This window comes from Ciconia boyciana, chromosome 1, assembly GCF_034638445.1.
Source record: "Ciconia boyciana chromosome 1, ASM3463844v1, whole genome shotgun sequence".
In the NCBI taxonomy this organism is placed as follows: Eukaryota; Metazoa; Chordata; class Aves; order Ciconiiformes; family Ciconiidae; genus Ciconia; species Ciconia boyciana.
The window spans coordinates 218007624-218034872 of record NC_132934.1 but is presented as its reverse complement, the minus strand read 5'-3'; the positions used below and the strand labels follow the sequence as shown (position 1 = coordinate 218034872).

At 38.4% G+C, this 27249-nt stretch overlaps 1 protein-coding gene across 2 annotated transcripts in view; it reads left to right on the top strand.

The window, feature by feature from the left end:
* Positions 1-27249, top strand: part of FCHSD2 (FCH and double SH3 domains 2) — a 164694-nt gene that overhangs the window by 63135 nt on the left and 74310 nt on the right. For both annotated transcript variants that reach the window (XM_072850933.1, XM_072850932.1), the window contains exons 4-5: positions 23079-23155; positions 24654-24798. In XM_072850933.1, coding sequence (XP_072707034.1) covers positions 23079-23155; positions 24654-24798 — 222 coding nt within the window. The remainder of the gene's footprint in view (positions 1-23078; positions 23156-24653; positions 24799-27249) is intronic.

Genomic DNA, 27249 nt, shown 5'->3' with positions numbered 1-27249 from the left:
GGAAGGACAAACTCTCGGTGCCATGTTTTATTGCACATCAACCTTTGCACTGAGAGCATCTCGGTATACAAAGATTGAGTTTCGATTGCTGCATTATGATAAAGGAAAACAACCCTTCCATACTTTCTGTGGCCATAAACTGCATATAAGATAAACCTGATAGTAAGATTCCCATATTGCTATTTTTTACTTCTATCTTTTACTGCTGGGGTCTTTTGTCCATATTGAGAAACAATTGGCCAAAGTTTGGCTAAGTAATTGTTAGTAAAGAATAAAGGCAGGCATGTTTTTTTTCTTCCCCTGCCTTTTTTCATTCCAGTAGCAGTAAAAGGTGAGAGATGAACTGAACCGATAGAACATTAGTATTTTAACTCTCTTTTTGAGCCTTTATTCAGTACTCTGCAGTGTCTGTGGCATTTATGATTGCTGTTTGGTGGCAGTGGCGAAGTGGATGGGAGATTTCTGTCAATCACCAACTGCTCTTGCAATTACGTTCTTGAGACAAGACATACACCCCGTACATTTTACTACCTTGTTTTGCTGCTATCTTGTTCCTGATTCACATTTATCCCCATTTGGGTGGGTATGGAGCTGCTGCTGCTCTTGTATTTCCCTTAGTTAGCAATCCTTTGGTAACGCTTCTAATGAACGTCGCACATTGCTATTTACAAATTACTCGTATGTCGGTAATATCAGCTGTGCGGGTATTCGAATTATCGTGGACTTTGGTATGACAACTGCATGGAAAGCGTGGCTGAGCTGGCCCTCAAGTAGCTGTCGGTTGGTAGTGCTGGTTTAAAGAAAGCCAAGTATATCTGCCAGTTTACATGTTTCTTTTTCTGAGAGAGAAGACTAAAAACAATCAATAGCGGTTTGCTATAATGAAAAATAATTTCATTACAGTGAAAGATGGTAGGCAGAAAAGGATAAATATTTAACAGCTGTAAATTAAGAAGATAAGAAGTTTCAAGCCAAGGCTTACTACTTCAGCAGTTAACATTTTCACATATCTTCTGATTTTGTGTGTGGATGATTTATTTATGTATTTTAGAAAATTACAGATGCTGTTACTTACAGCAGTAAAAAAAGAGCTATTTTGTTTGATTTGCAAACCATACTCTAGTTTGCAAACCCTGAGTCATTAAATATGTGTTTTCTCTGCCTGAAATGTGTTGTTTAAAACCCAACAAACTAGTGAATTGGAAAAATCTGTGCATGTTGATGAATTGGACATATTTTTTTTTATCTTGCGCTGTTTTTTCCTGCTTTGCCTGTCTCTTCCATAGTAACTGGAAATTGATTTCACTTTTTATACTCTCATCCTCTGACTGACGACCTGAAAGTTCCTTGCTTCTTAGTTGAAGTTTCTGATTTACAGCCGTGGTTCAGAGCAGTGTTTATAGCAGCAGTTCTCCATATATGACTTAATTTAGGGGATTTAAAATCTGACTGTTTGGTGTAATCCGATTCCTTTCGCCATTACTTATTGATGAGGTTTCCTAGGTTTTCCAGTTGTCGGCTTGCTGATGTAGCTTCGAGATTTAGGATGTTATGTGGGTATGGGAATCCTCCTCTTTGTTTTCTTATGAGGAGCCTGACCTCTGGTACCTCATTTTAACATTAGAGCGGACTCTTGTGAATAATGGTCTGTGTTGAAAGTGCATCCAGCTGGAATTGCGTCTTGGGATGTGGGGGTAGGGGGGACCGGAATCTTTGGATGCCATCATGAAGCAATTAGACAAGCTACTTAATAATTTATAGCTTGCTGTCTTAAGAGTTGTAAGCATTTTGACTGAAGAGGTTTTTGTTTAACCTTTCAGTGCTTTCTGTGAAGCCTATATTTAGGTTAGAAATTATTTTCCTTTGAAGAACACTGGCGAATACAGAACCAGATGACTTTGTCATCTATTAATTAATGCTTCGTGTTGCTACCTAAATATAACAGTTTGCTGAGATCTCTGAGCTACGCTCTATTGTGAATACATAAAAACCTTTGTGAAGCAGAAAATGAACATACCAGGGTTTTTTTGCAAATCTTGTCAGATACATTTGTTAAATTCATTTCAGTTGAATTTACTTGTAAATTGGTGGCTTTTTTATATTCTATAACCTTAAATATTATATTAAATTAGGGAAAAAATGAATACTGGGGAAGGGAGGAAAGCAATCGCATATCTGCTAGATCATCATTTCAATATACTTGGTGTTTATATGAGTGATTGTTCTTAGAAATTACATGGACACCTTATAGCGAAATAATTTCTAGTAGTTGAATATTTAACAACAAAATACTGAGATGCCTAACCTTTGCTACAGCAAAGAAAGAAAAGTGCAGCCGGGTTTTCAGGTGCAGGAGAATGAAGCGCTGTTAGACTGAGTTGTCTGAAAATGTGCAAAGGCAAAGGAGAACCAGAAATACAGTCCAGAGCCCCTTGTACAAAATACTGTCTGTAAACACCATCTTCATTTTCATAAGTAAAAGAGTGTTTTTCTAAGTTTTTTCCATTGCTATGAATGTTATAAAATTAAAAAGTTATGAGCAATTTCTAATGGCAGTCTCTTAAGCATTTCTCTAGGGAAGAAATATTTATAAAACATATTGCTAATGTTCTTGGATGTGACTCTTCCATCTCCCATCGATGAGCAGCTGCTTTCCTCAGGTTAAATAGTTCTGCTGTTATTCTAACACTGAAACTAGACAGACATTAGGAGACACTTTGATGACCATATTCAATAGTTGTTCTTTGGCTTATTCCCCTTGTTGCAAGGATATTATTCAAGATGTAGACCTGTATTTTCTTTCACATTGCTTTGAATTCAATTCTGAACAGCCTCATGGTTTCCAGAATTATAGCATGGATTCACTTTTCCTTACTTTATTCTGTCTGTACCCTTTTTGCAATCAAACTCATCTCTTTTTTTTCCAAGGACTCTCCACTTTGAGGGAGCTGGTCTCCATTGCACAGTGTCTCTTGCAATATCAGTGTTAAATTTTGTTGGTTTTTTTCCTGAAAACTTTCAACCTTCAAATTTTAATTCTACTGGAAATATCCCCTCTCCCACTTAAGTGTGCTTAATAGTGCTCTTTGGGTAATATGATTTCTACTTTAAGCATTGGAGTATTTCCATTTGAATCGTGGTGTTTTTTTCTGAAGGTACTGAAATGCAAATATTCACATAAGAAATACTACCTTTGTTGTATTGGTAGTCGTAGAATGACTTTGCTGGATGTAATGCTGATGGTCATTGTTGTATGTACGGATAACTTAAAAGTCAACTCTAGGTAAAGAAATCGTAGACCTCATGGTCAAGCTACCATGCTGTAACCTGGTTCTGTGCATCGGCCGAGCCTGGGTTGCTCTTGGTGTGCTCTTGGCTGGCTCCGTCGGCTGCCGTGAGGGTTCGGTACACCGTTGTTTTGGAAGAAAGTGGAGCAGTTGAAGCAGTCACCATTAACATCAAGCAGTCAAGCCATTAGAAGACTAAAATGCTCAACTGTGCTGCTTAGCGTAGGAAAGCTACAGTTTCACAGAGCTCGGCTCCAGCTGCCAGTCACTGTATAGCTGCGTTTGCCCTCAGGCAATGACTTTAACACGTCTGCTGGATCAACAATAAAGTTTGGCTCAGTGCTGAATGAATCCGGTCTTGTATTTGTCACCAGTAAGACCATCCACACAGTTACTGCTGTTCATTTGATGCATAGTAATCTTAATTTAATGACTGTTTCATCATGATTACGTCCTGAAAGACTACTGAAATTTTTTTTTAGCAGTGAAGGCACAGCGCCTGAAGAGGTCAGCCAGTTCTGTTGGCCACATCTTTGCAAGCGTAGTTTTCCCCGTCCCTCCAGCTCGTCTGCATCGTCTTTGATAGGAACAGTTCGTGGTTTTCTAAGCAGGCTTGTGCAAGGCTATTCCTGTTGAAATAAAGTTGTAGTAGCTGCTAATACTTATTCCTGGAAGTTGCAGATTTTTTTAATCCTTGTATCTTTTTAGATAATAGTACCTACTAATCTTTGCAAAGGGAAAGTTGCTGCTAGGTACAAAAAGGTAATGCTAAATACTCATCAAGACTTTACTTTGAGTACATAATAGCTGAACATATTGCAATATGAAATAGTGCAAGTTTACGTAACTGCTGTGTAATCTCAAATGAATTTAAGGTGCTGGTATGCTGAGATCAGTGTTGTGTTGACTAATGTTGTGTCATTCTCTCCTGTGCTCAATTCATTTACGTTAGATTAACCTTGTATGTAATTTTTGTCTTAAACTTGAGGGATTGTTACTATATTTGATTTTTGGAGGTTTTGGTCGTTATCTTTCCACCCCCATGTTGTAGAGTGCTGACCCATTCAGAGGGTACTGGTGCTCCCAGGCACCACAGTAGTCCACGTAGAAAAATCTACAGCAGTATGCATTTATCTCCTTTAAACTGCTGATCTGAAAATATAATTGAGAACTTCCATTTATCATTGAAGAGAAACCTTATGATAAACTGGATGGCCAAAAAGCTGAGATGCTGTCTCTAATACTAGTGTGAGTATCTGTGAAATACGAATCTGTTTCTGAATAACTCATTTCAGTCCTGTACTCAGCTAATTTTACATTAAAATATAGTATATTTGCTACCAACATAGGCTTTTAAATCTTCCGTTTGTGGTAATTTCAGACTTCTCCGATTTGTTTATTGACACATGAGTAAACTCGGTGCTCAAGAGTTTGTCTTGTAACCGTTAATAAATAGACAAATAAAAATATTAACTTTGCTTTTTTTAAGAATAAACTTAGTCTGAGCCCAAATAAGTTTGGCCCAAATAATCTTGGTATGACTTTACTGGCATATTTCGGTCCTGCTGTCCTGCCCTTTTTTTTTTTTTTTTTTTTTTTTTGACACGACCTGGAAGCAGGTTAGGGCATTTGCCCTATCTATTCTTTGAAAATAGTATAAGGAAGACGTCACATGTCGAATTAGCGCATGACCCATTCAGAAAGCAGAAAAAATACCAACACCACAATTTCAAAAGATTACAGAGGTCTTCAAACTTCTTTTTCCTACTTCCTCTGCTTCAAAATTATCCCAAGCAAAGAACTCTGAGGCTCTCTATGGTTTAATTTTCAGTATGAGAAAGCTTAATACAAGCTATGCCAGGTCTGTTAAGGTTCTGACACAACCTAAGAAAAGCCAGAAAATGCCCAGTTAAGAGGAAACGGACCATATGCTTTCCAGTCCTTAGCTGCCAAACTCAACTCCTTCCCTATTGTGTTAGCGTGTTAGAGACCAGATGGTCCGCTTCCCCCGTCGCCGGGCATTTTCTTGCTTTTCTCAGCTGTTCTGTTTGCCTGATAATACCAATTCCATGAGTTTCACGTGTGAAATATATCTCTCTCTCTATATATATATTAAAAAGTTCCTGTGGGTGGACCTGTACTTTGCAAACGTTGAGACTGAATAAATTTGTGTTGTAAATACCCGAAGACAAGCTTCCCTTCTCTTCTGGCTGGTCTTCACCAGTTTGTTTTCTGTGCAGAGATTAGCTGGATATTTTTTTTTTCTGAATTGTTCCTGTTAAATTCTTTCTTAAATGAGCAGGAAGGAAATTTTTTTTTATATGAATGAAGTCAAACTGAGTTGGACTTGGATGCTCTTGGCAGCTCTCGTAAGAGTTGGCTTGCCTTATAACTTCAGAGAAAAAAGTATTTTCTAATAGACTGTTTTTCCCTTTAGTGAGTGTTTTGGCACCTGTATCCTGGGCTGTGGAGGGTTTTTTTGCTACAGATGTTTGAACATGAACACAACCTTTATCATCTCTGCAGTAGTTGCAACTGCCTGCTCTTCTGTCCTGTTGAAAGCAGAGATTTCTTTTTTTTTTTTTTTTAAAAAAAAAGATACCCTTGATTTAAGGTACCAAGATACCTTGAGATACCAAGTTTACCCTTGGTAAACTTAAAATGCTAGTAAAGACAGTTTAAGGTGACTCAAACCTTACTTATGATTTTACATATTGTGAGAATCCATGTTCAAAGATGACATTGTGTCTCTGCTACTGTTTGATTTAAAAAGGACAAAATAAAACACAACGTAAAAACCCTGAAATATATACTAGTACTTTTTAAGGCCAGATTAAGGAATGTGGATGTCATCTCAAAAGTTTCTTGCATGACCTGTAGGATATATGAGGGCAGGCATTCTAGGAAAGTGCTTTGCACAAAGTGATACTACTGTTAAATTATATTCTACTTCCACTCAGAGTTAATACAGAGTCTTAGGAAGGTGGGAAATTTTATATGATAAAGGCTCTCGGTAAGGGATGTACAAAGACTGCTGAAAATCACTGCTGCTTCTTAAAAACTGGATGCGAGCCTTGGAGCCACCTTGCTTGGGGAATGCTGGTATCAGTGATCGCCTTTAGACCTTGTTTAATTATTTGCAGTAGTGTTGGCATGGTATGTTCACCTGGGATCTTCTCACAGCAAACTCTTTTGCAGCTTCACAGGTAATATAGGCATTGCTTACTTTTACTGCTTTATGGGAAGAAGTCCCTAAAGATTCTCAGTAAGCAGGGTATATGATTTTCATGGACCTAAAGAGGACTTGTTTTAATTGCTTCCTTAAAAAAAGAAAAAAAAAATTTCTATCAACCTATTTGCAGGGATAGAACAAGAGACATTGCAAAACACAGTGCAACCTGTGCATTCAGACCTTTGCACAGTTGAACGTAAGTGTCTTTAGGGAAGACAAAGGAGATACCTGCAGCTTTAGGCAACTAGTTGGGCAAGGGACAAGCACAGCCCTGCTCTCCAGGATGGCTGGACCTGCTGCTGCTGCCATGCCAAGAAGACTCAGGGCGTGCGGAAAAGCCACCGTCCTTTCTTAGCACCATCAGCATGAGAGGAGCAGCAAGCTTAGTTTTCTAAAGGTTGATTTTTATGTTCATCCCAGGAGTGTAAAATTCAATTTTGCATTCAGTGTTGGGAAATCTTGGCTCAACTCTGTCATCTTGGGATATGAATGTTGACGATTTCAGGCAAACAGTTAATTTCTCATCATTTGAAGTTGCATGCTGCATTGGCATCCAGCATTTCAGGAACTGCAACGTCAAGTACATGATGTACCAATCTAGTGGCAGTGGCTCAGACATTAACTGGAGTAGTGGACCATGTGTTAAAAATTCTTGAGAATGTCATTTTTCATCTTGGCTCAGCTGAAAGATCGAAGAAACTTCTGTTGAAAAACAGAAATTGCAAAAATTTGAGCTGTCCCAGGTCATCAGTGGTGTGGTGCTCTGACCGATGCATAATAAAGGCTGAAGTTTGGAGTTATGGAAAGGAAACAATACTTTTATTTTATTCTTGTTGTGAATATCTTCCAAAATCTCTTGCCTGTGGAAGTGGAAGGTGAGATTTTTTCATTCTTAAAAGCCTGTTAATCTAGTTATCAGCTTGCAGCTCAGCTGTCATGAGCAGGCCAGTCAGAGACCAGAAAAAACCTGTCCTTGGCCGCATTTCTCTTGAAATTATGTTTCTCGAGCTTCTTAGTTTCTTCTGTATTTCCCTGCAGGACACCATCACATCAGTTTTTATGTCCTTACACGAATGCAAATTCTTCTGAAAAACTACTTAGATGGCATTCCCCTCACCCAGAATGTATTTATTCTTCCTTTTCTCCACCACAACTCATCATCTCCACTGAAATGACTGAGAAATAGTTCATCAGTCCCTTGTTGTGGGTCAATTTTGTGGGTCAAACGTCACTAACCAGCAGAAGAAAGCAGCTTCGGTGTGTGCTGACCTCCAATGTTGAAAATAGTGTTAGGTACAACTGGACTCCTGCTTACCTTAATCCAGCTGTTTTACTTAGGAAGTCTAAACCTTTGGTTTCCATAACTGAATTACGATGCCAAAGCTTATTTGCAGACGTAAGCATGCACGCTTTTCTTTCTGATTTCCAGAGAACAGTTGGGTTGTTTGTTCAGCTGAAAGAGTTGACCAGCTGAGGTGAATCATCTTCATTTGTTTTTAAAAATTTGCAGATGTTTATGTCTCTTTGTCTTCTAAACTTCATAACAGTGCTTCTAGTACATACTTATTTGTTCGAAACAAACCAAAACTGTTAGTCTAGAGATTAAATTTCCTGGCTGAAGCAGCCTGTTGTGGTGTTTACATGACAATTAATTATTTTACTGACCTGTGCATAACTAGACAAGCAGTGGCAAACCTTTCCTCCTCCTTGGCTGTTGTATTAGTCGGAAGAAAATAAGCTGGGAAGGTGGAGGAAGGGAAGATGATACTGAGTAAGACTCGGAGATGACTGCCGCTTGACTGCTGAATTGGATAGGTGCCTTGTGCCTCCTCACATCATCAAATTATATCCTATAAATTATGTAAGTGTTCATGTTTAATGTCTATATTTCATAATAAACATTGTAATTTGTCCTTCTCAGGATACTCCTTTTCCAATGAGAACATGTGAAATACTCCCCAGACCTAAAAGAGGTCTGGCATCAAGGACACCGTCATAGAAAATACAAGTTTCTTGGAGAAAACTGCGTTCATCAGTTAGACCGGTTGTGACAGTTGTGGGGCAGGTTGAGGCAATGGGGTGCTGTGATGGGATGGGGGTACCAGTAACACTTGCACGCATGAATGTAGAATTCAGTGATCTATTTTCCACGCAAATATTTGTTTTCTGAGATACTTGAGGAAAAGGTGCTTTGCTCAATTAGCCCCAAACTATATAAGTTAATAAATATATAGCTGTAGAAACAGACTGGCTGTACACAATATTATCATCATCATCAACTTGTATTAGAGGGTGTAAGATTTCAGCAGTGCTAAAAGTAGACTTGCAGGGTTTAGTGTTTAAAAAGAATACTTGAAACAGAATGGACAAGAAATATTAGTTTTAAAAAACCCACCAAGAAAACTGTGAAGTCTGAATAGTGATAATAATGCTTTCCAGAGCAAAATTTGTTTGTGTAAACTTTGCCAGACATACCAAATACCAAAACATACCAAATTCATTAAAAATACAGCATTGTGTTTTTAGGCAGATTTTTGTGTTTTCCCCCACAATATGATGTACACATTTGAACTAATGCCAAAAACTGACTTATAAAATTTGAATATAAAAGATTACCTAATTGCGAGTTCCATATTCTGAAGACGTAACAAGCTCAGAAGCTAATTACCAAATGCAAAATTAATTTTGACACTGTAGCGTGATAAACTTCGGAAGAGTAAGATTTTGGTTGTTACAAACTGATCAATAAATATTATGTGAAGCACGACAAATTTAATAATTATCTGCCAGCTGGTTTAGGATGGGGGAGAAAAAAAAAAGCTTTGTGCTACATAAAACATGGAGCTGTGTCAATGCTTTGTAATCATGTGAACCTTTAATTAAGAAGTTCCCACAGAATAGAAAATGCCGACCTCCTCAGTTGTGAAGACACTTGCAGTGAATAACACCGAGCAACTTCAGAAACGGCTGGTAACTGCACTTCAGAGAATCAAAGAAATTCAGAAATGTGTTTTACAACACAGAAGAAAGTGCACGTAGGATGTATTCCTCTGCAGGTGGAGAATGGAAAGACGTAATGTCTTGCAGTCTGTTTCTAGTGCAATAAAATGCAGGCTCTTTCAAGAAGTGCTTATTAGAGATGAGCATTCAGATTCACCAATTAAGAGCTCTAATAACTTGGAAGGAATAGCTGCCAGAATTGTTTTGCAGTTCCTCACCTTCTGAGGTTCCTTACCATGCTAATATATCCATGCCATTGAATGCTAGTATTTCCCAGTTGTTACGCTTTTTTCACAATATTAAATATTCAAAAATTGAATTATTGTGAATGGCATTGTTTAAAAAACCCCAAACATATTTATGGTTTATTTATAAATATAAGTGCAAAGTCACACAACGATGATGAGAGAACTGTAATTTTACAATCCCAGGCTCTGTGGCTGACTTGGTGAAGTCTTAAATACAATTTTTGTAGCAGTCTGTCTCTGAAACAAGATAGAGAGGTCGCTAACCAGTCTTGGTTTTACTCCGACATTCCTGTATGCTGTCTTTTTAGCTCTTCTAGTGTTTCACTGCTTTTTGAACTAGTTCAAAGTAACTTTAAAGTAGACAAATACATTAAGGTTACAAAGTGTGCTGGTTTGTGTGTACACAGGATACTTTAGCAAAGTTGTTACCTTCAACTAGACTAACTTGACTTAGGATAAGAGATGCCAAGTCTAGTTTCCTGCATCCCAACTAATAAATAACTCCAACTTGCGTATTTCTCTGTGTTCATAATTTCTTCGAAACACTGCCTTTTGCCAAAGCATCCGAAATTCAGCTGTACCGCCTGTTATCGAGGGACGGTTACGCAAGTGAAGTCGATCTGTAGTGAGTGGTGCTTGCCTGGGGGCAAAAAGTAGCTTTAGCTTGGAGACTGAATCTCTTGGGCTGGTATGGGTTTATATGTCTGCAGGTTTTTAGAAAAGACAATAACCTTTCAGATTCAGGAGGTGAATGGTGTAGCTTTATAAGCCAGTTTGGTGGCTGGGATGCCGCTGCTACTATTGATAAAGCCAGAGAACTCCTCTTGGCATCGTTGCACTCCTGTATTTATAGAAATAGCTCTCTATGATCTTTGCTGAGGTTATCTACGTTTTTTATCCTTCTTGTTGATCTGAATAAATACTCTGTTTTGTCTTTATCCTAATATACATTTTGGCAACTTCTTCTGGCACTGTACTGAATGTTTTCTAGCTGACCATTAATATTAACTTTTATCAATGGAAGCTACTTAATTAGAAGAGTTTTCAAGAACAATTCTTAATATGTTTTGGCTTAAACTGAAAGACACTGTCATGCTTAACTTGTGTCTACCATGCTCTTACATGTTAATATCTGTGAGGGGTTTTTTAATAAGTATATCAGATAACTTGCCTATGGCTGTACATTTACTTTATTTAATTTGTAGCTGCTGGGTTTCAGCTGTATTTGATAATACTAATATTTAGTTTTAACAGATATTATCACCCTTTCTGTCTCCTGTCCTGAGTCTCTTAAACTATTGTTCTTAATCATATGCTCTTTCTATATACCTCTGTTTTCTTTAAATAAACTGAAGATTAACGTGTTTAATTTTGGTGAGGTTCTTACACTGCTTAGTTCATAATTCTGCATTACATTAATAGTCCCAAACAGTGACTGCAGTTATTAGAATATTTTCATCTTTCTGTGATGCTGCGCTTGCAGGCTTTTAAAGCTGGTTTTAATTTGAACTCCCCATTGATTTAATTCTTCCTGAAACTCCGTGTTTCACCACGTCAAAATTCAGCTGCGTGTGTTTTATAACCTTGTGATCAAGTGGAAGTAAAATTGGACTGTGGAATTTTCCTTAACTGAACCTCCTCAATTAACATACTACTTTTGATGTTATATGTGTTTTTCGGGTTTTCTTAAAATCCCCTTTCCTACAGTCTCTGTAAATCTCTGATTTTGAAGAGTCTGTTTTTATTACCCCTTAATCTGTCTTTGTGGATGACTGATCTAGTATGTCATTTTATAATCATATTTTTCAGATAATTTCCAGCCTATGTTTTCAATTTACGCTTTCTTTTCATATCTTTCTACACTTTAATGTAATTATGTAAGAAAATATATACATTCTGTAATGTTATATTCTACTGTGGCTTACTTGCTGTTTTTAGTGTCCTACCCAGTGTCCCAGTGTTTTTATTCTTGTACAGTTCTCTTCTTTTGCTTAATTTTTCTGCACATCTGCATGAATTGGGCATCCTTTTGTCTCCCAGAAGATCGCTACAGAATTGACTCGACCATTAAGTCACTTCAAAAAATGTGTTTGAACTTTCAATGTGAGCATGTGCTTATCCTGTTTTCAACCACTTCTCTGCCATCAAGCACCAAGTGCTATGTTGAAAGCACAAGTTTTCATTTTCAGGTTCCTTTACAAACCAGGTTTAGAGTCAGGGTCAGCTGGCAACATTGCTTGACCAGTCTCCTCCAAAAAGGGTTTGGTTAGATTACAAATACATCTTTTTTTTTTCTTTTTTCTTTTTTTTTGGGGGGTGAAGAAAGTGTTTCCCTTTTTAGAAGGAAAAAAAATAGCAAGTGTTGACCATGACAGGTTGAAGTTATCGAGGGCAGGAGAGCTGCAGGAATGGGTTATGAAATTTGGGAGGGTACAAAGCTATATTAACCTTTTTGCTACTTTCTTTAACAAATGTCTTTAATCGGAAACTGGTTCCAGTGGTGGTATTGAAAGCGCTCATGCAGGGCTGTTCACTGGTGCAGATCGATGCTGTTAGAGCTGTTTCACTGAAAGAACGATAAGGTTTTTCTCTCAGATTCTTCCATCAGGCAGGTGAACTAGTAAACGTCGATTTTTAATCCCCAGGTCAGTCTTTGCCTATGAGATCCTGTCCTGATTCCTCTGTTTTGTAGAGGAGTAATTGCCACATTACTCTCCAGACAAAAGTATTGTAGAAGATTAAATTGTTGCCATACTCCATCAGCCACCCAAGATCTGAATTACAGGAAATTTGGAATGTAAAACTACACTAAATGCTCACACATTACAAAACTGGGAAGTGCCAGGTTATGGTCTCACTCAGCAAAACAGAGATGGTGGAGATAATTATGGGGAAGGTGAGAATTTGAGAAGCTGTTGCCTTTTTTTTTTTTTTTTTTCTTCTCCTAATTGCTGCTTTGCTTTTTCCCACAGCACCAGATCATGATCCTTGTCGCTTCTTTCTCCTCACCAACACGGGCTCCCACTTGGGTGGGGGGAAGGAGGCAATCAGCATTTCAGGAGTCCATAGAGTCCATTTTGTACTTGTTGCAAGTGATATTTCTCAGCAGTTCAAACAGAAAGTTGTGCAGAGAAGACAAATACCTCTACCTGACAGCAGCGCTGGTTCAAACCCCACATCAGGTGCCTTCAAAGTCATATTAAATAGTGCCTCTTGTGCTTTTGGCTTATATCCCTTAAAAGGGCAGAAAATGATGGTGAGGAAGTGATACAGATCTCTCCTGTCTCCTCCTTCACAGGCAGTGCTTGCTCAGATAAGGTTTGTGCAAACGACTTGAGACAGAGGAAGGATGTGGCATTTGTTTTACGGAGAGCAGGGGAGACTGGCAGGTCCAGTAAGTGTGAAAGTAGTTCCTCTTTTGAGTGAATTGACACAACTGCTTTTTTACTACCACTTTCACATGTGGTATTTGGATTATATTTTGCATAGGTGAAGATGTTTAACATTCAAACATCCATTTAAACGTTCAAGGTCAGGTTGGATGGGGCTCTGATCTAGTGGAAGATGTCCCTGCTCTTTGCAGGGCAGTTAGACTAGATGACCTTTAAAGGTCCCTTCCAACCCAAACCTTTCTATGAGTCTATGATTCTATGCTGCATCCTGAGAAGCTTCACTTTGAATTAACACTGGCAATCAAACCTGTAAATGGAGAAAAACAGATGTTTAGCTATGACTTCATTCTCTTTGGTCTTTTAACACCAGTTTTATATGGCCTGCACCTCAAAATGTAGAGCAAGGGAATCTTTATAAATCATATCTTTTGTGCCCTCTTGATTCCCAAGTATTATTGGGAGCTCTGAGATCTTGAATAATTTAATCAGCTTTGAGTGGCTGCGCGAGTTGCAGAAGTCTGCCGTGGCTGGCTGCAAGGAGCAGGGCTGGTAGCACTTCTCTGCTGGCATCTCAGCGCGTTCCTCCCAAATGCTGGTTGAGAAAGAGGTTTTGAAGAAAGTTCACTCTTCCTCTCTGTTGGGGGTTAGTTAAATTATGGTGCTGGCACTTCTTACCTCTGCTTTGTGGGGTCTGAAGGTAAAATATCTTCCATCTACAGATATAGGGTTCTGCAGACCTTTCTGTTGCAGTGAGGCACCTGACACTTTCTAACACTTGCTGATAGAAAGCATGGTCATCTTAACAAAAACTCATCCATCATTCTCTATGCCGAATGTTCATGGAATACTAAATGGATTTCGGTAGCTTTGTCCTTAATGTGTAGATGCGCTAGTCAGGATCCAAAGTTGCTAAAAGTGTACCTAAGAGCATAAAATTAACTCAGCCAAAATTGCCTAGTGCAGTGCGATGGAAAAGAGATCTACTTTATAAGGAACTATGTAAAGCAATGGTACCCTATTCAGTAATGCTACACAGGACTTTGGTTTATCTCTTAGGAGTGAGGATTTGCTCCAGAAACACAGACTTTTGAACCGAGAGGCAAACAAATTTCTTTTCCAGAGCTGCTAATCTCCCTTCAGCTACAGAGAAAAGTGATGTGGTGGGAACCTTCTGAATTCTTTTAATATTCTTTTAATAATTCTTTTAAGGCTCTGCCCTTTCCCGAGGTTTTCGAACCGTTTCATAGGGACTTAAAGAAAGCTAGCTATGAAAAAGGACTCTATATTTAAGTTTATGAAGAACAGCTTCACAATCTAGAAAAAGTTATTGCAAGTATAGGGGAGAGTAATTGTATATGGTCTAAATGCAACCTACTTATATTTTGAAGACTAAAAAAAATTTTTAGCAGTTTCCCGCATTTCAAACTCAAAGACTGGGGGGTAATTTTGCTCAGCCTGCTTCTGGTTTTGTTGGTGTCTCGGAGAGATGGGGGATATCTGTTTGCTTGGCAGATTGTACCTCCCCACAGGTTGTGGAGCTAAAAATTGCTGTGTCTGCAAGAAGAGAGTCCCTAAACTTGAAGCTGGCTCTTGATACCAGTCAGGCAACCCTAGAGTGGATTCAGAAGAGAAAACTTGTTGAAATACTCACTGGACCATGCAATAAGACAGTTTTGCATCAACGTAGACTTTTTTTTAGGAATAATCTAGCAAAAGGCCTTAAAAATAACGTGGAATGTTTGTGAATGGCAACATATCTCTAGTTTAGTGATTTGAAATATATAATGTAGAAAGTGAAAATAATTTATGCAGATGAAGGCTTAGCTTGGTCGTTGTAACTGGTTTTATTCTAGTTTGTAACTTGCTCAGAGTTGGAAGGATCTGCAATTTAGCTATGGACATGGTGCCACATTGTGAAGATGACAGTTATTTTTTTGAGTGCCTAAAATCCTAAGATTTGGAAGCCAAAGACAGGAGAACTTGGAGAAAAAGTAAACAGTTTGAAGCTCAGTAAAGTATGGTTTTATTACTTAAACTTTGTTGAACTAATCTTTCAGGGTGCTCTTAAAAACGGACATACACAGCTAAAGAAACTTCTAACATTTATTTTTTGCCAAGTGAAATAGAGCACTGTGGGTAGATTGGCTCATATCACTCCCTAGGTTATATATCTATCTTGGCCTGATGAAAGATCAGGAATATAATAGGTTAGAGGATATTTTGATGAATAAATCTGAATTGGCTCTAGGTCCAGTCAGCTTGGCTGAGGAGGATTTAGCCTCCGATAATTTCCCGTCTTAAAGCTGTGAGTGTTGTCTTTGAAAACTTCGAAACCTTTGACAAAAGGGGCAAACTTAGTGCTGGGTTTTTTTAAAAGGAGTGCTGAGGGAGGAAGAGTTAAGTTATATATCATTCAGGCTCATTTAAATTCCTAGAAAAGCATTGCAGCAACAAATAGAAGTGTTAAGAAAAACCGCTTAACACCAGTTTGGTATAATTTTTTGACTTCTTTTTCGCTGTTACAGGGTAACAGGTCTGTAAATAGAGAAGGTGCTAGATGTCTTGACTTTAGGGAGCTTATTGATTCTTTCTTTCATGTGGTGACCTAAAATGCGTGCTAGGGAAATGTGGTCTGGATAAAATGACAAAACCATGATGAAAACCATTTGGAAAATCATGTAGGTATCAAATAGTTCGTTGTTAAAATGAATGGGGTTTCTTAGGGCCTCTCCTTAGTCGGGTAGTAGTCAGCATTATCGTTGATAGCTGGAGGATGGAGTAGGATGTATGCTTATTAAATTTACTGATATTGACTCAGGATGGGAGGCAGGCGAGTCTGCCAACGGTATTGAAGTTCAAAATCAGCCTGGAAAATCAGTGTACTGTCCTTCAAGTGTTGGCTGCTACGTTTTAAGGAAGATTTGGACTGACTAGAGAGAGGCCGGAGGAGAGCAGTGAAAATCAAGCGCAAAGAAAATAAGCAGGTTACAAATTAAGACTGAAAAATTTAGGATTAAATGAAGAGGCACACGTCTAACCTAGAGCATTAAGGCAGCTTGAAACACTAAAAAGAGTGTTGTAATTTTTTAGTTTATCTGCTGTATAGCGTGCTGCAAATTGCAGTAAGTGATATGAGGGACATTAGGGTAAAAATAGTTAGGCATTGGGCTAAGACTCCACAGTCTTTCCCGAATGGTCTTTGCTGGTGGAGGATCATTCCTCCTTGAACCTGGGGGACTGTCATGTAGGTGGCCTGTTGCCTTTCCTTTCTGTAGGATTTTGGATACTCCTTCTACCAGTGAATAAGCAATTCTTGGGGCTTGGTTTTATTTTTTTTTAATCTCTTTTATGGATTGAATATAGAAAATAATGCTAAACTCCATGAGCAAGATGTTTTGGAAAGAATTAACAGGCTTCCAGTGAAGTAACGGTTTTAACTCTTAACTTTAACTTAACAAATGAACAAAACCCGTGAAGGATAAGAGATTTGACATTTCCTTTGCTAAACCTGATTGCAGGAGTGCCCTAGGTGATATTTAACTGCTCTAAATTAATTTTCAGCTTACCCCTTTGTTTTCCTTTGCCTTCTTGTCATGCTTCAAATATCAAAAAATGAGAAATGGAGCAGCTTGAAAAGAGATTGCGAATGAAAGAACGAAACTCCGTATTTTCTGGAACTGGAATCATCTAATGGTAGGAAAGGGTACCCCATCTCCAGGAAGGAGAAGCAGCATGATTAGCGATGCAGCTTTACATTAGATAACCAGCCTTTCATAATGTTTCTGGGGAGTTTTACAATTGATGCTGCAGGCACACAGAAACCTCTTTTATCGATCGTTTAACCGTATTAAAGGCAATGCAGATAAACAGTCCCGGCATAGGGATCTGCGCCTTTTAGAAAGTATTAGGATGTGCTGTAGAAGTCCATGTGCTGCCTGTTATGTGGTTTGTTTTCATTTTTATTTGTGCTGCAGCAGCGCTTTAGTCACGGTCTCGTTGCCTAAGGCCCTGTGTAAGCTCCGAGCAAAATAATTGTGTCTGACAGTGTTTTTGTCGTCAGCTTATAATGTAAATTGGACCAAATCATATCCTGCGTGGAATCTCTGAATTGAGTCTGTGCTGAACGGAGTTCATTCTCATTAAATCATTAAAGGTTTTATTGAATCTAGCTCTAGTAAATAAAATACCACTTTAAATCATTTCTGTGAACACTTAATAACTATCTTGGAATTTAATATTGAGACTAAATTTGTTCTTCTGTATTCAGGAGCTGGAGTCCTCTTCTCCCCACGCAGACTCCATTGCGTTTTCTGCTCCCACATGTTCTCTTCTCCCTGTCCAAATGTTTTGAAGAGGTTGGCAACAGCGTAAAATATGTTTCAAGTTACTCTTCAAGCTTGTGAAAAAAACATCTGTATGATTGATAAAGCTGTCTACGAAATTTTTGGCTCTAAGCATCTCGCTCTTTCAGTGAGTCAGACTCATTGTGAGAGCTAAAGTCATGTAAAATCTTACTGATTTAAGAAAAGAATCTGAGAGCATCGGGGAAGCACGAGCATCTGAAATGTCTTTTTTGGATGCATCTAATTTTTTTCATTTTTGTAGTAGAAGTATTATTCAAAATGTAGAAATTTCACGTAGCTCAGTTATGTGGGCTGTTTTCCTTCTCTTTTTGGAGGATTCTCCGTATATGGCAGTTTCTCTTTATTCTCAGCCAGTCTTACTCTCCTACAACTAAAAATGTGATTTTAAAAATATCTAATATCAGTCAAACTGCTGTTTTTACAACGGCAAGAAAGTCTTAATGTAACTCTCAATTCTATTTTTGAAGAACCAGAAGTACTGAAATAAAATAGAATTTTCCATCTTACATGCGACTCACAATAATAATGGGCCAACATCACTGAACATTTTTGTTTCATTTAAAAACAGAACAAAGCTCTTTCGCGCATAAGCGATGGATAATAAGAATTTACACATAATAAAACTATTACTTTTTCTTGCTGCTATGGGAGAGCCTTAATTTGCAACAATAGTACAACTGGCTTCCAAACTTCTGTGAAGTCAGTTGAATTGGGAGCAACCTCACTCCTCCCAGAGAAGAAGTCAGGCAAAGGGAGAGATGCTAACAACCTCTCCCTTGTGGAGTGTTTGCCTGCCAGAAGAGTACTTAGCAAACAAAACAATGCCACTTACTAAATAAAATAATGTCAGAAAGCTGCTGCTGTGGCACATAATACGTAGGCAGTGATCTCGAGGATCAGTCAAGCAAATTGGCATGCGTGCATCCGTGGGGGGGAGGAAGCACTATTTTTTGTCACTTGTCAGTGATCAGTGCTTGGAAAAGTTGTTCTTCTGACTAGAAAAACAGTGTATTAACATCATGTAATAGATAATGGATAGTAAACATATAGGACATCACCTTCCCAAATCAGACATGGCTTCAGGTAGGAAGTCTCCCATTTTCTTCTGCTTTAATTCTCCTTTGCATCCTCTCCGTCACTGCTGTTTCAGGGTTCCACCACCACTGCAAATGGCGTGGCCGGAGGAAGCTTTTCAGTCATAGACTTGTTACAGCAGCTGCTGTCCATGTGCCCTTCTCGTCCGCTGGCCTCAGATTTAGCGTGTTGCCTAAGGCCTTACCTTCTGGCTGGGCTTTTTCTACCATCCATTTCCTTTTTCCCCACTCGGAGGGATTATTTAGGCCTTTTGCTATGTTGGGAGTTCCTTGGATTGCTGAATATTAGAGATTACTCAGACGACAGTATTTCTCTGTCCTTTTCAATTCAAGGTTCCTTTTGTCTGAAACAATAATAGCAGAATGTAGGCTTATTTGTAGAAATGAAAGTTATAAGGGGTTGGTTGATGGATTCTGCTCTGATAAAGAAAAGTGATCAAAATGATGCAAGATATTGAAACCACTGAAATGAAAAGAGCACTAAATTTGTCCGGTTGATAGCTATTTTCCAAAACTCAGTGTTACGTCAGCTAGCGTCTATCATGCTTTCTGCAATCAAAAATAGGTTTTAGGGGACCTGGCTGTCATCAGCATCTCTGAATTATTAGAGATAAAGATCTTACGACTGCTTTGAAAAGCATCGTTAATATGTCTTTTTAAAAGCCACATGCTTTTCTATCAATGAACTTTTAATTTGGGACATCTTTTTCTTTCCTTTTCTGTTGGTAATTACTTACTTTCTGTTAGTATTATAGAAAATTTTTTTTCTTTTTCCTCCCCCAATGTCTGTCACAACTGGCCTTATTAGAAAATACCAATAAACAGACTAGAGGTAAGATCTGGTAATAGGGAACATCAAATAGGAGCTGCAGCACTGGGAAATATGAATTTGAGCATACATGAAATTGTGCTGATTTTTTTCATGGCCTTTCCATTCAGCAGAATTTCATTTCTAGGTGTTGATTCCTTGGATGATTGATTCACACAATTTTATGTCCCATCCATCCATCTGTTAGGCAGATTTGCAAACAGTTGAAGTACCCATGAATGTGTAATATTAACATGTTTGTAGCATAGTGATACAACATGCATTTTGGTGGGGGGACGGAAGGGAAAACCAAGACATGGAGGAAGGATATGCGTCTTCTTCAGATGAGTTAAAATAGAGTTTATGCGACAGCCAGTCTGTTTAAACTATTTTATATTTGCTCTTTCTAAATCCTGCTTTTTAATAACACACACAAGCAGAGTCACCAAGTACAGTTCTTTCGACAAAGGGTGAGCAGAGGTTGCACAGTGCTTGCAGGGGATTTCAGACATTTTTGACCTTTCATGTCAATAATTATTGATTAAACCCAGTGTGCTTTAAAATAAATCGATTGTTACAACCATTCAAAAATAATTAACTGAACTTTTATTCAAATTCAGTGCTATACATCTTAGAACAAAGTGGAAAAGTTAAATCAAAAAACCTTCTTTCACAGTCATCAGAGAGCAGACTTATTGTAGTTTTGGTGAACTACGGTTTTACATATTTATACTAAAAATTGTTTTAGTGTTTCTTCAGATGTCAAAGGTTTTGAAGGCAGGCCCGTGCCTTTGCACAGTACATGGGACACAGGGCTCACGAGCCACGTGCAGCTGGGGATGCAGATACACCGACCTCGCAATATTGCTTCTCCTGAACAGGATTTTGAGTTATGACACTCTGACTGTCTGTAGCCCAACGAGACTAAGAGGAAGGAGAGGTTTTATGGATTTCACTCAACTTCGGATGGGGATTTACATTTGTAATTTTTGGTAGCGCCTTTACTCAATGAAGCTCTGTCCCCTTCTCTAAAGTCACTTTTAAATAAATATTAAGGAAATGTGTCATCAAACAATATTGAAATCAGGAGAGCATTCTGCATGCACTGCTGTTCTTGCCTCTCTACAAATTTATTCTTGCATTTAAATATCATTATCTCAAGCCTGTTAAATATGATTGATGTGCACCTTCAAGGAAGAAACAAGCACACTCCTAGGCTGCGGGCAAAGTCGGGCGATGCCAAAGGTTAAACAATCAGTTGACTTCCCCGCTTGAGCCCAACAGTGGTATTCTTTGTTTCAGTGCAGCGAAACAAGAAGTGTTATTGAGAACAGAACAAGGAGGATCTCATACAAAAAAGTTACATTCAGCGTAAAGTTTAAGAAAGCAAACCTACTGTAGTGGTCTAATTAAAAACCATACGCTCGCCTACAGCAGTTTTGTATGAAATGCCAACGTGTGGTTTATCCATTTTTATGAACAAATATTAAATGATCAGACATCTTCACTATGCAGCTGGAGCCCTCTCTTCGATGTTTCATTGATTTTGGTGGCGAGCTCATTCAATTTGGAAATAAATGGTTGATCACACTGGTTTTATAGTTGATTTGCTGACATCAGTAATAGGGTTTCTCTGTGCAGAAATGGCTTTATTTATCCCTGTTGTGACTTTTTTGCATCTTTAATCTTGGCATAGCTTGTCCTCAACTGCCAGTGAGCTTTTTTTGTGGTTAGTTTTGTGTTTGTGAATGTTTGTTCAGCATCTTGGGGCAGATCTCATAGGTGGAGTCTGATGCAGAAGGGATGGAAGCATGAAAATAGCAGCAGGTGGGGTACCTAATAAAGCTCCAAATCTCATCACAAATTGCTCTGCCAAAGTTAAAAGGAATGTTATTTTTCCTTTTATCTGGGGTTTTTAACAGCTACCTAATGCAATTTGTGCATCTTTTAAAAAAAAGGAAGAAACTGCAATGGAAATGCAAGGCTTTATAGTTACAGGCATAACTACCTGTAAAAAAAAAATTGCTGACTGTATACATGAACAGGTATGTTCACGTATTTCATGTTCCGTGATGAAATGTCAACGTGGAATTTGAAAATGATCCTTAACTGAGCAAAAAGTGCAATGGAAATCAGGGAAGGTAACTTGGGAAGGTGCGGAAGCTCAGAATGGGAAATAACAGCTCTCAACAGTTGGCTTCACAAGGACTATTAGCGTAAACCCAACTGTAAGCATCCTTAACATCAAAACCTGGTACTCAGCTCAGCAGAGCGGTTCAGAGCAGTCAGAGTTGGACTTTCTTTAAGGTAAAATAGATATACGTAATAGGAGGGAGCATAAGTTTTCTACTAAAGCTATATTAGCAACAATTAACATTTTTCTATGTGAACGCGTCAATCAGATTGTAAGCCCAGTAATAAATTTTTAGCATCAAATGGGCTGGTAAGACAAGAAAGAAATCTGGTTGTGCTTTTTGAGATACTTCTGATATTTTTCTCTAAGAGAACTGAAAGGCTGTCCGAGCAGGTGATAGCATCTTAAATATAGTATGGAAAATGTAAAGAAATGATACTGCGCCGTGCCTCTTGTTGAGTGGGTCGGATGCGAAGATGTCACGCCAGGCTTTTCCTCAGGATGCACTCTTCTGGAAAGCATCTCTGGGTTTGATTTTTCTTAGCTGGAAAGGGAATTTCAACCCAGGTCTCCTACTTCTTTGCTAAATAGACTTTTATACAAAAGCTGGAGAGTGCTTCTCTGGTGATGGTTCTTTTGAAGAAGCAGGAGCGCTGCTTGGTGTTCATAAACCCACTGTCCACCTCCATGAGTTGGATAATATACATCCTCTTTTCCATTTGATGGTACTCCATTCATAAGCGATATATACTGTTAAATGAGATTACAAGCCAAAGGAGGGACCGCTGCGATAGCGACTCCGCCTCCCTGGCATTGTTCACAAATTTAATTTTGCTGCTTTCTGAGCTTGAATATGAAAATGTTGTTATTGATTTTCTGAGACCGTGCAAAGTGAAACACAGAGACTAAAGAGCGTAATTAACATTAAGTGCATTTTTCAATCTCTAGTCTATTGAAATCCTCTGAGTAAAGGCCTGATCCTGTGAGCAGTAGAGCTTCTTCATGTGTTAATAACGGTGCAACCTTGAATGATCAAAGTTGGGCATTTCAGTTTGGGCACATAAATGACCAGATATTTCATTGCTTCTCAGAACCCCATGTCCTCATTCAGTTAAATAAACATTTTGATTCTTATAGCTGTGACAGATTGAGACATTTTACTTGCAATATTCCTGCCTCTGATTCTGCAACACACTGCTTGAATGTCTTCTGTATTATTGGTCTCGCTGGGGTTACTTGTATGCAGAAATATTTTCAGAGCTGAGGTATGCATGTGTAGATCTCAGCTAGAGGCCCTCTGAGTTAAAATATTAACATGAAGCTCGTTAATTGTTCTCAACAGAAACTGAACTCAAAAATATAAAAAGGGATAAAAACAACAGCCTTGCATTGCAGTAGTTTGCTAATACTATAGATTGATTGCTTCTGTATGTGTCAGGTTATCATTTGTTTGATATAAGAGGTAACTAAAATAACATTTTTGCTCCTATTTTTAACTTCTTTTTCCATCTTTTAACAGAGCATTCAGAAGCTGGCTAGCCAATACTTAAAGAAGGACTGGCTTGGAATAAAAGCTGATGAACGAAGTGATTATAGGTAATTTAACAGTTGGATGTCTCGAAATAGCTGGCTTTGTAATTTCAATCTGTATAATTATTTTACTCAACAATTAAACACTGCTCTTCTGTAGTAAAAGTTATTTTTTTCTTTGTTGTAGAGCATTGCCAGTTAAAAATGAAGCTTTGTTTTCCCTGAAATTCTGAGATTAGTTTTAAATAGATGTTTATTACTTGAATAATTTAGGAGGATTGGAAAAACAAGATGGCACGAGAGGACAACAACTGTAATTGTGCACCCTGTTTGGGTATTAATGCTTGAATCTGAATACATATTTTAGTAAATAGCTTTAAGGTTAGAGTAATAAGCATGTGGATTTCTTCCTGGGAAGATAGCAACAAATTTCTTTTTAGGAGGCCATTCTTTGTGAAGATCACATCTGACAGCAAGGAGGAGGCAAAGCAAGAAACAGTTGTTTACAAAACTTTGTTTCATTAACATGAAAGGTGGATCATAACATGAAAACAGAAATGACTCACCTGCTGAAAGCCTCCCACCTTTGAATAGTACCTCCTAAATATTTTGAAAAAGTTTTAAGATACTTTATTTTAATGTGTTCTTTGTATTCTGACAAGTTTTATTTCAAACAGGAAGAAATTGTTAATAGATTTGTGTTTTGGACTTTCAGTACCTTCACATCACTTGTGTGTCTAAGAAGGAGGAATAAACTGAATTATCAGTCTTATGTGTATATAAAATGCTCCTATAACACACAGACCCCCTCCGACATGCAGTTTGCTCCCCACTCAGAAGCCTTTTTTCCACATTCCGTGCCATCAGATACACCCACAGTGCCCCGAGTTCTCCTCCAAATACCTGCTGCCCCCTCCCTCCTTATCACAAAGTACTTGGGCTCTGCAAACTCCAGAAATCTTTCCTTTCTGCCAGCTGCAGGGGAGATCTTGTCGCCTTCTTCCCCCGCTCTCCCTGCTCCACCTTCTCCTTCTGACTTGGGCACTTCTGAGCTTTTGTGGTGAATTATTGGGGCCCTGCAAAGCTCACTACACAGCTGCGGCTGTTGTCTTTGGTCTGTTAGGCATGATGAAGAAACTACAGGTAGCTGAGGCAAAACTGATAAGCAGTCTGTAACTATTTACTTGTTTGCAAGATGCTCAAAATCACAAAATCCATGATCCTATCAAAAATTGTCAACATCCGATCTGGCTTTGGCTGCTGGGTTCTGTAGGGTCTGTTCCATTGGAGCAACAGGTTCAACCAAAAACATTTGCCAAAATATTGAATCACAAAACAGGGACAGGAGGAAAAATTTTTACTTTTAGTAAAATTTCAGTTAAAATTTTTGTTAAAAGTGCAGATATTTACTAATTGGCATGAAGGATTGTGCTTTAGCTTTATTTTTAAAAGCAATCCTTGGAAGAATGTATGCTATTGTTGTGTAAACCAGCCCATATTTTCAGTGTAACGCCTGGCCTCCCTCTATTCCTTCCCACAACCTTTCTGTGTTTCATTATTTTAGGAGCATGTACTCAGTTTGGAAATCACTTTTAGAAGGCACGATGCAAGTGGCCCAATCCCGACTCAATATCTGTGAGAACTATAAAAACTTAATTTCTGAACCAGCCAGGACTGTACGGTGCTTTAAGGAACAGCAGTTGAAGAAGGTATTTGCGCTTTAATACGTTCTTTAAACTTTTGTCATTTATATTTAGAAAAAATGGTTATTGGAAATCTTTTAGTGTGGCACTTCTAGAATACATATGTACTTTACAGTTTCTTCCTAGGCACTTCGTTATAAAAGTAAATAGCCAGCTTGTTGGAAATCTGAGCTATGTTATCTGAAATTAAAATTGCTTGGAAATGAATCTTTTAAAATGTGATATGCAGTTGGTCAAAACTATCTCTGCAAACTTAACATCATGCTGTGGCAATTACATTGAATTGGTTCTGCAGTGACAATTGCAAGTGGGTTTTGTTAGAATAGGTTCTGATTTTAAGAAAAGACCTATCTTAAACCTGAAGGAATGACTTGTGCAATCTTCAAGATGTAGAATGCAGGTTGTCCAGCCACCTCCTGTAAGGTATCACAAGTAAGTATTCCAAAAGCTGCTATAACTGGTCTGTTAATCCATGCAAAGAAGATAGTGTAGTTCAAGGAAAAAAGTAAGCTTGACTTTCATTTAATTCATTGGAACAGGCTGCCCAGGGAAGTGGTGGAGTCACCATCCCTGGAGGTATTTAAAAGCCGTGTAGATGTAGTGCTTAGGGACGTGGTGTAGTGGTGGACTTGGCAGTGCTAGGTTAATGGCTGGACTCAATCTTAAAGGTCTTTTCCAACCCAAATGATTCTATGATCTTTATTTTCCAGATGTTTCTGTAAACCTTTAGTTCCTCGACTTGGTACCATATAGAAACTTCATTTTTATGACCCGTTTTAATACTAAACTGGAACAGTTCCGGAAAACCTCATCATAATTTGCTGAAAAATATTGCTAAATCACAAGGTGACTCTGGAGCAGGGGTAATAAATGTGTCTCCTGTAGACCACATCTGACCTCTTAAGAAAACTAATCTCTATCCCTTGCTCAGCAGCCCTTGGACACAGACGAGAAAGCTGTTTTGAGGGCAGCAGCCCACCCCTTGCCATTATCTTTCCCCAGAGACCTTGTAAGCTTATCCCATAAGTGATGTGTGGTTTCGCCTGTTGGCCTTGGAAGAGTAGGCAAAGAGCTGCAGTGTACATTCATCAGGTATCTTCAGGAAGGATGATGTGGCCACCACTGCAGATGTTTGCATGGATCTGTATCAGAAGACTGAAAGGCAAATAGAATGAAATCGCTCTGCGTGGAGGCAGTGCAACAAGAAACCATCTCTGTCAGCTCTCTGAAACAGCTTTTTACATACAACCAGTGTCTACCCCACCCCAAACCCCTAAATTACATCCAGTCTCCTGACAATTTTTTATTCTTCAGAGATGCAAAACCAGGATTATTGTATGCTTTTAAAATGATCGTGTTAACAACTGGGGTTATTTGATATTTTAATTTTTTGATGCCAGCAGGAGACTTCAGGGATCAAAATACCGATTGATGTAGCAAAACCCCAGCCCTTTTGAAATGATTTTAGGTCTCTGGCAGCTGTCCAATATATACAGATTTTTCTACCTTTCATTTTTCTATCATACACTCAGAGGTCTTCAAAAAACCCAATCCTGCCCTCCGCTACTCCCCAAACCACCCACCATGAAGCTTACCTTATGGAGCCCGTTGCTTTATTCGTCTGCACACATTAAATACCGGTTTTAGTATGAACTTAAATGATTTTTTATGTACTCTAAAGCCAGAAAGGTATTTGACATTTTTAGTGAGAGCAGAATTGTGTGGTGAGAAGACGAGCAATTTCTATTGACTGAAACAAAAAGTTTCTTTTTTACAGGTGGCTGGATATTATTTTTAACAATTGTTGAATACTGAGAAAGTAATGTTATGTTGTTGGATTACATCACCTTATTAGTCTTGCAATGCCTGTAAAGGAGGTTACATGCATTAATAATTAGTGTAATGAAAAACTGTAGGTGTTTAGGAGTGGTGTTCAGTAAGAGGACAAGATGTGGCACCTTGAATGGGAGAAGCTGGGTATGTGATAATGATGGGAAAAGAGGTGGGACCTTGGGTCTGGTTTTTGAAGGACAAGAGAGGCAAATTGAAAGGCAGATTGGTTTCCTTAAGCTGGCTTGAGGCTCTGCCTCAGTATTGCCTGGAGCCTTCATTGACCACATCTAGTCTGTAATATCTATAATTAAATATAAATGCATTGAACTATCACTCTTATGTGTACTTAAGCTAGTTTGGGTAAAATAAAATCTTTACAAGTCTCTTTCAAAGATAGTATAATTTTAGACATTGATAATTCACATTTTTTTGGTTAAGTAGATCCTTTCTGCCTAACGTAGATCGTGTCCCACAAATTGTTTTTGAAGCTGATAGGATGTTTGGAGAATTGCTGAACATTTTAGTTAATTGTTGTGGGTTACCCAAGGTCAGCAGCTCAGCCCCACACAGCCGCTCACTCGCTCCCCTCTGGCGGAACGGGGGAGAGAATCAGAAGGGTAAAAG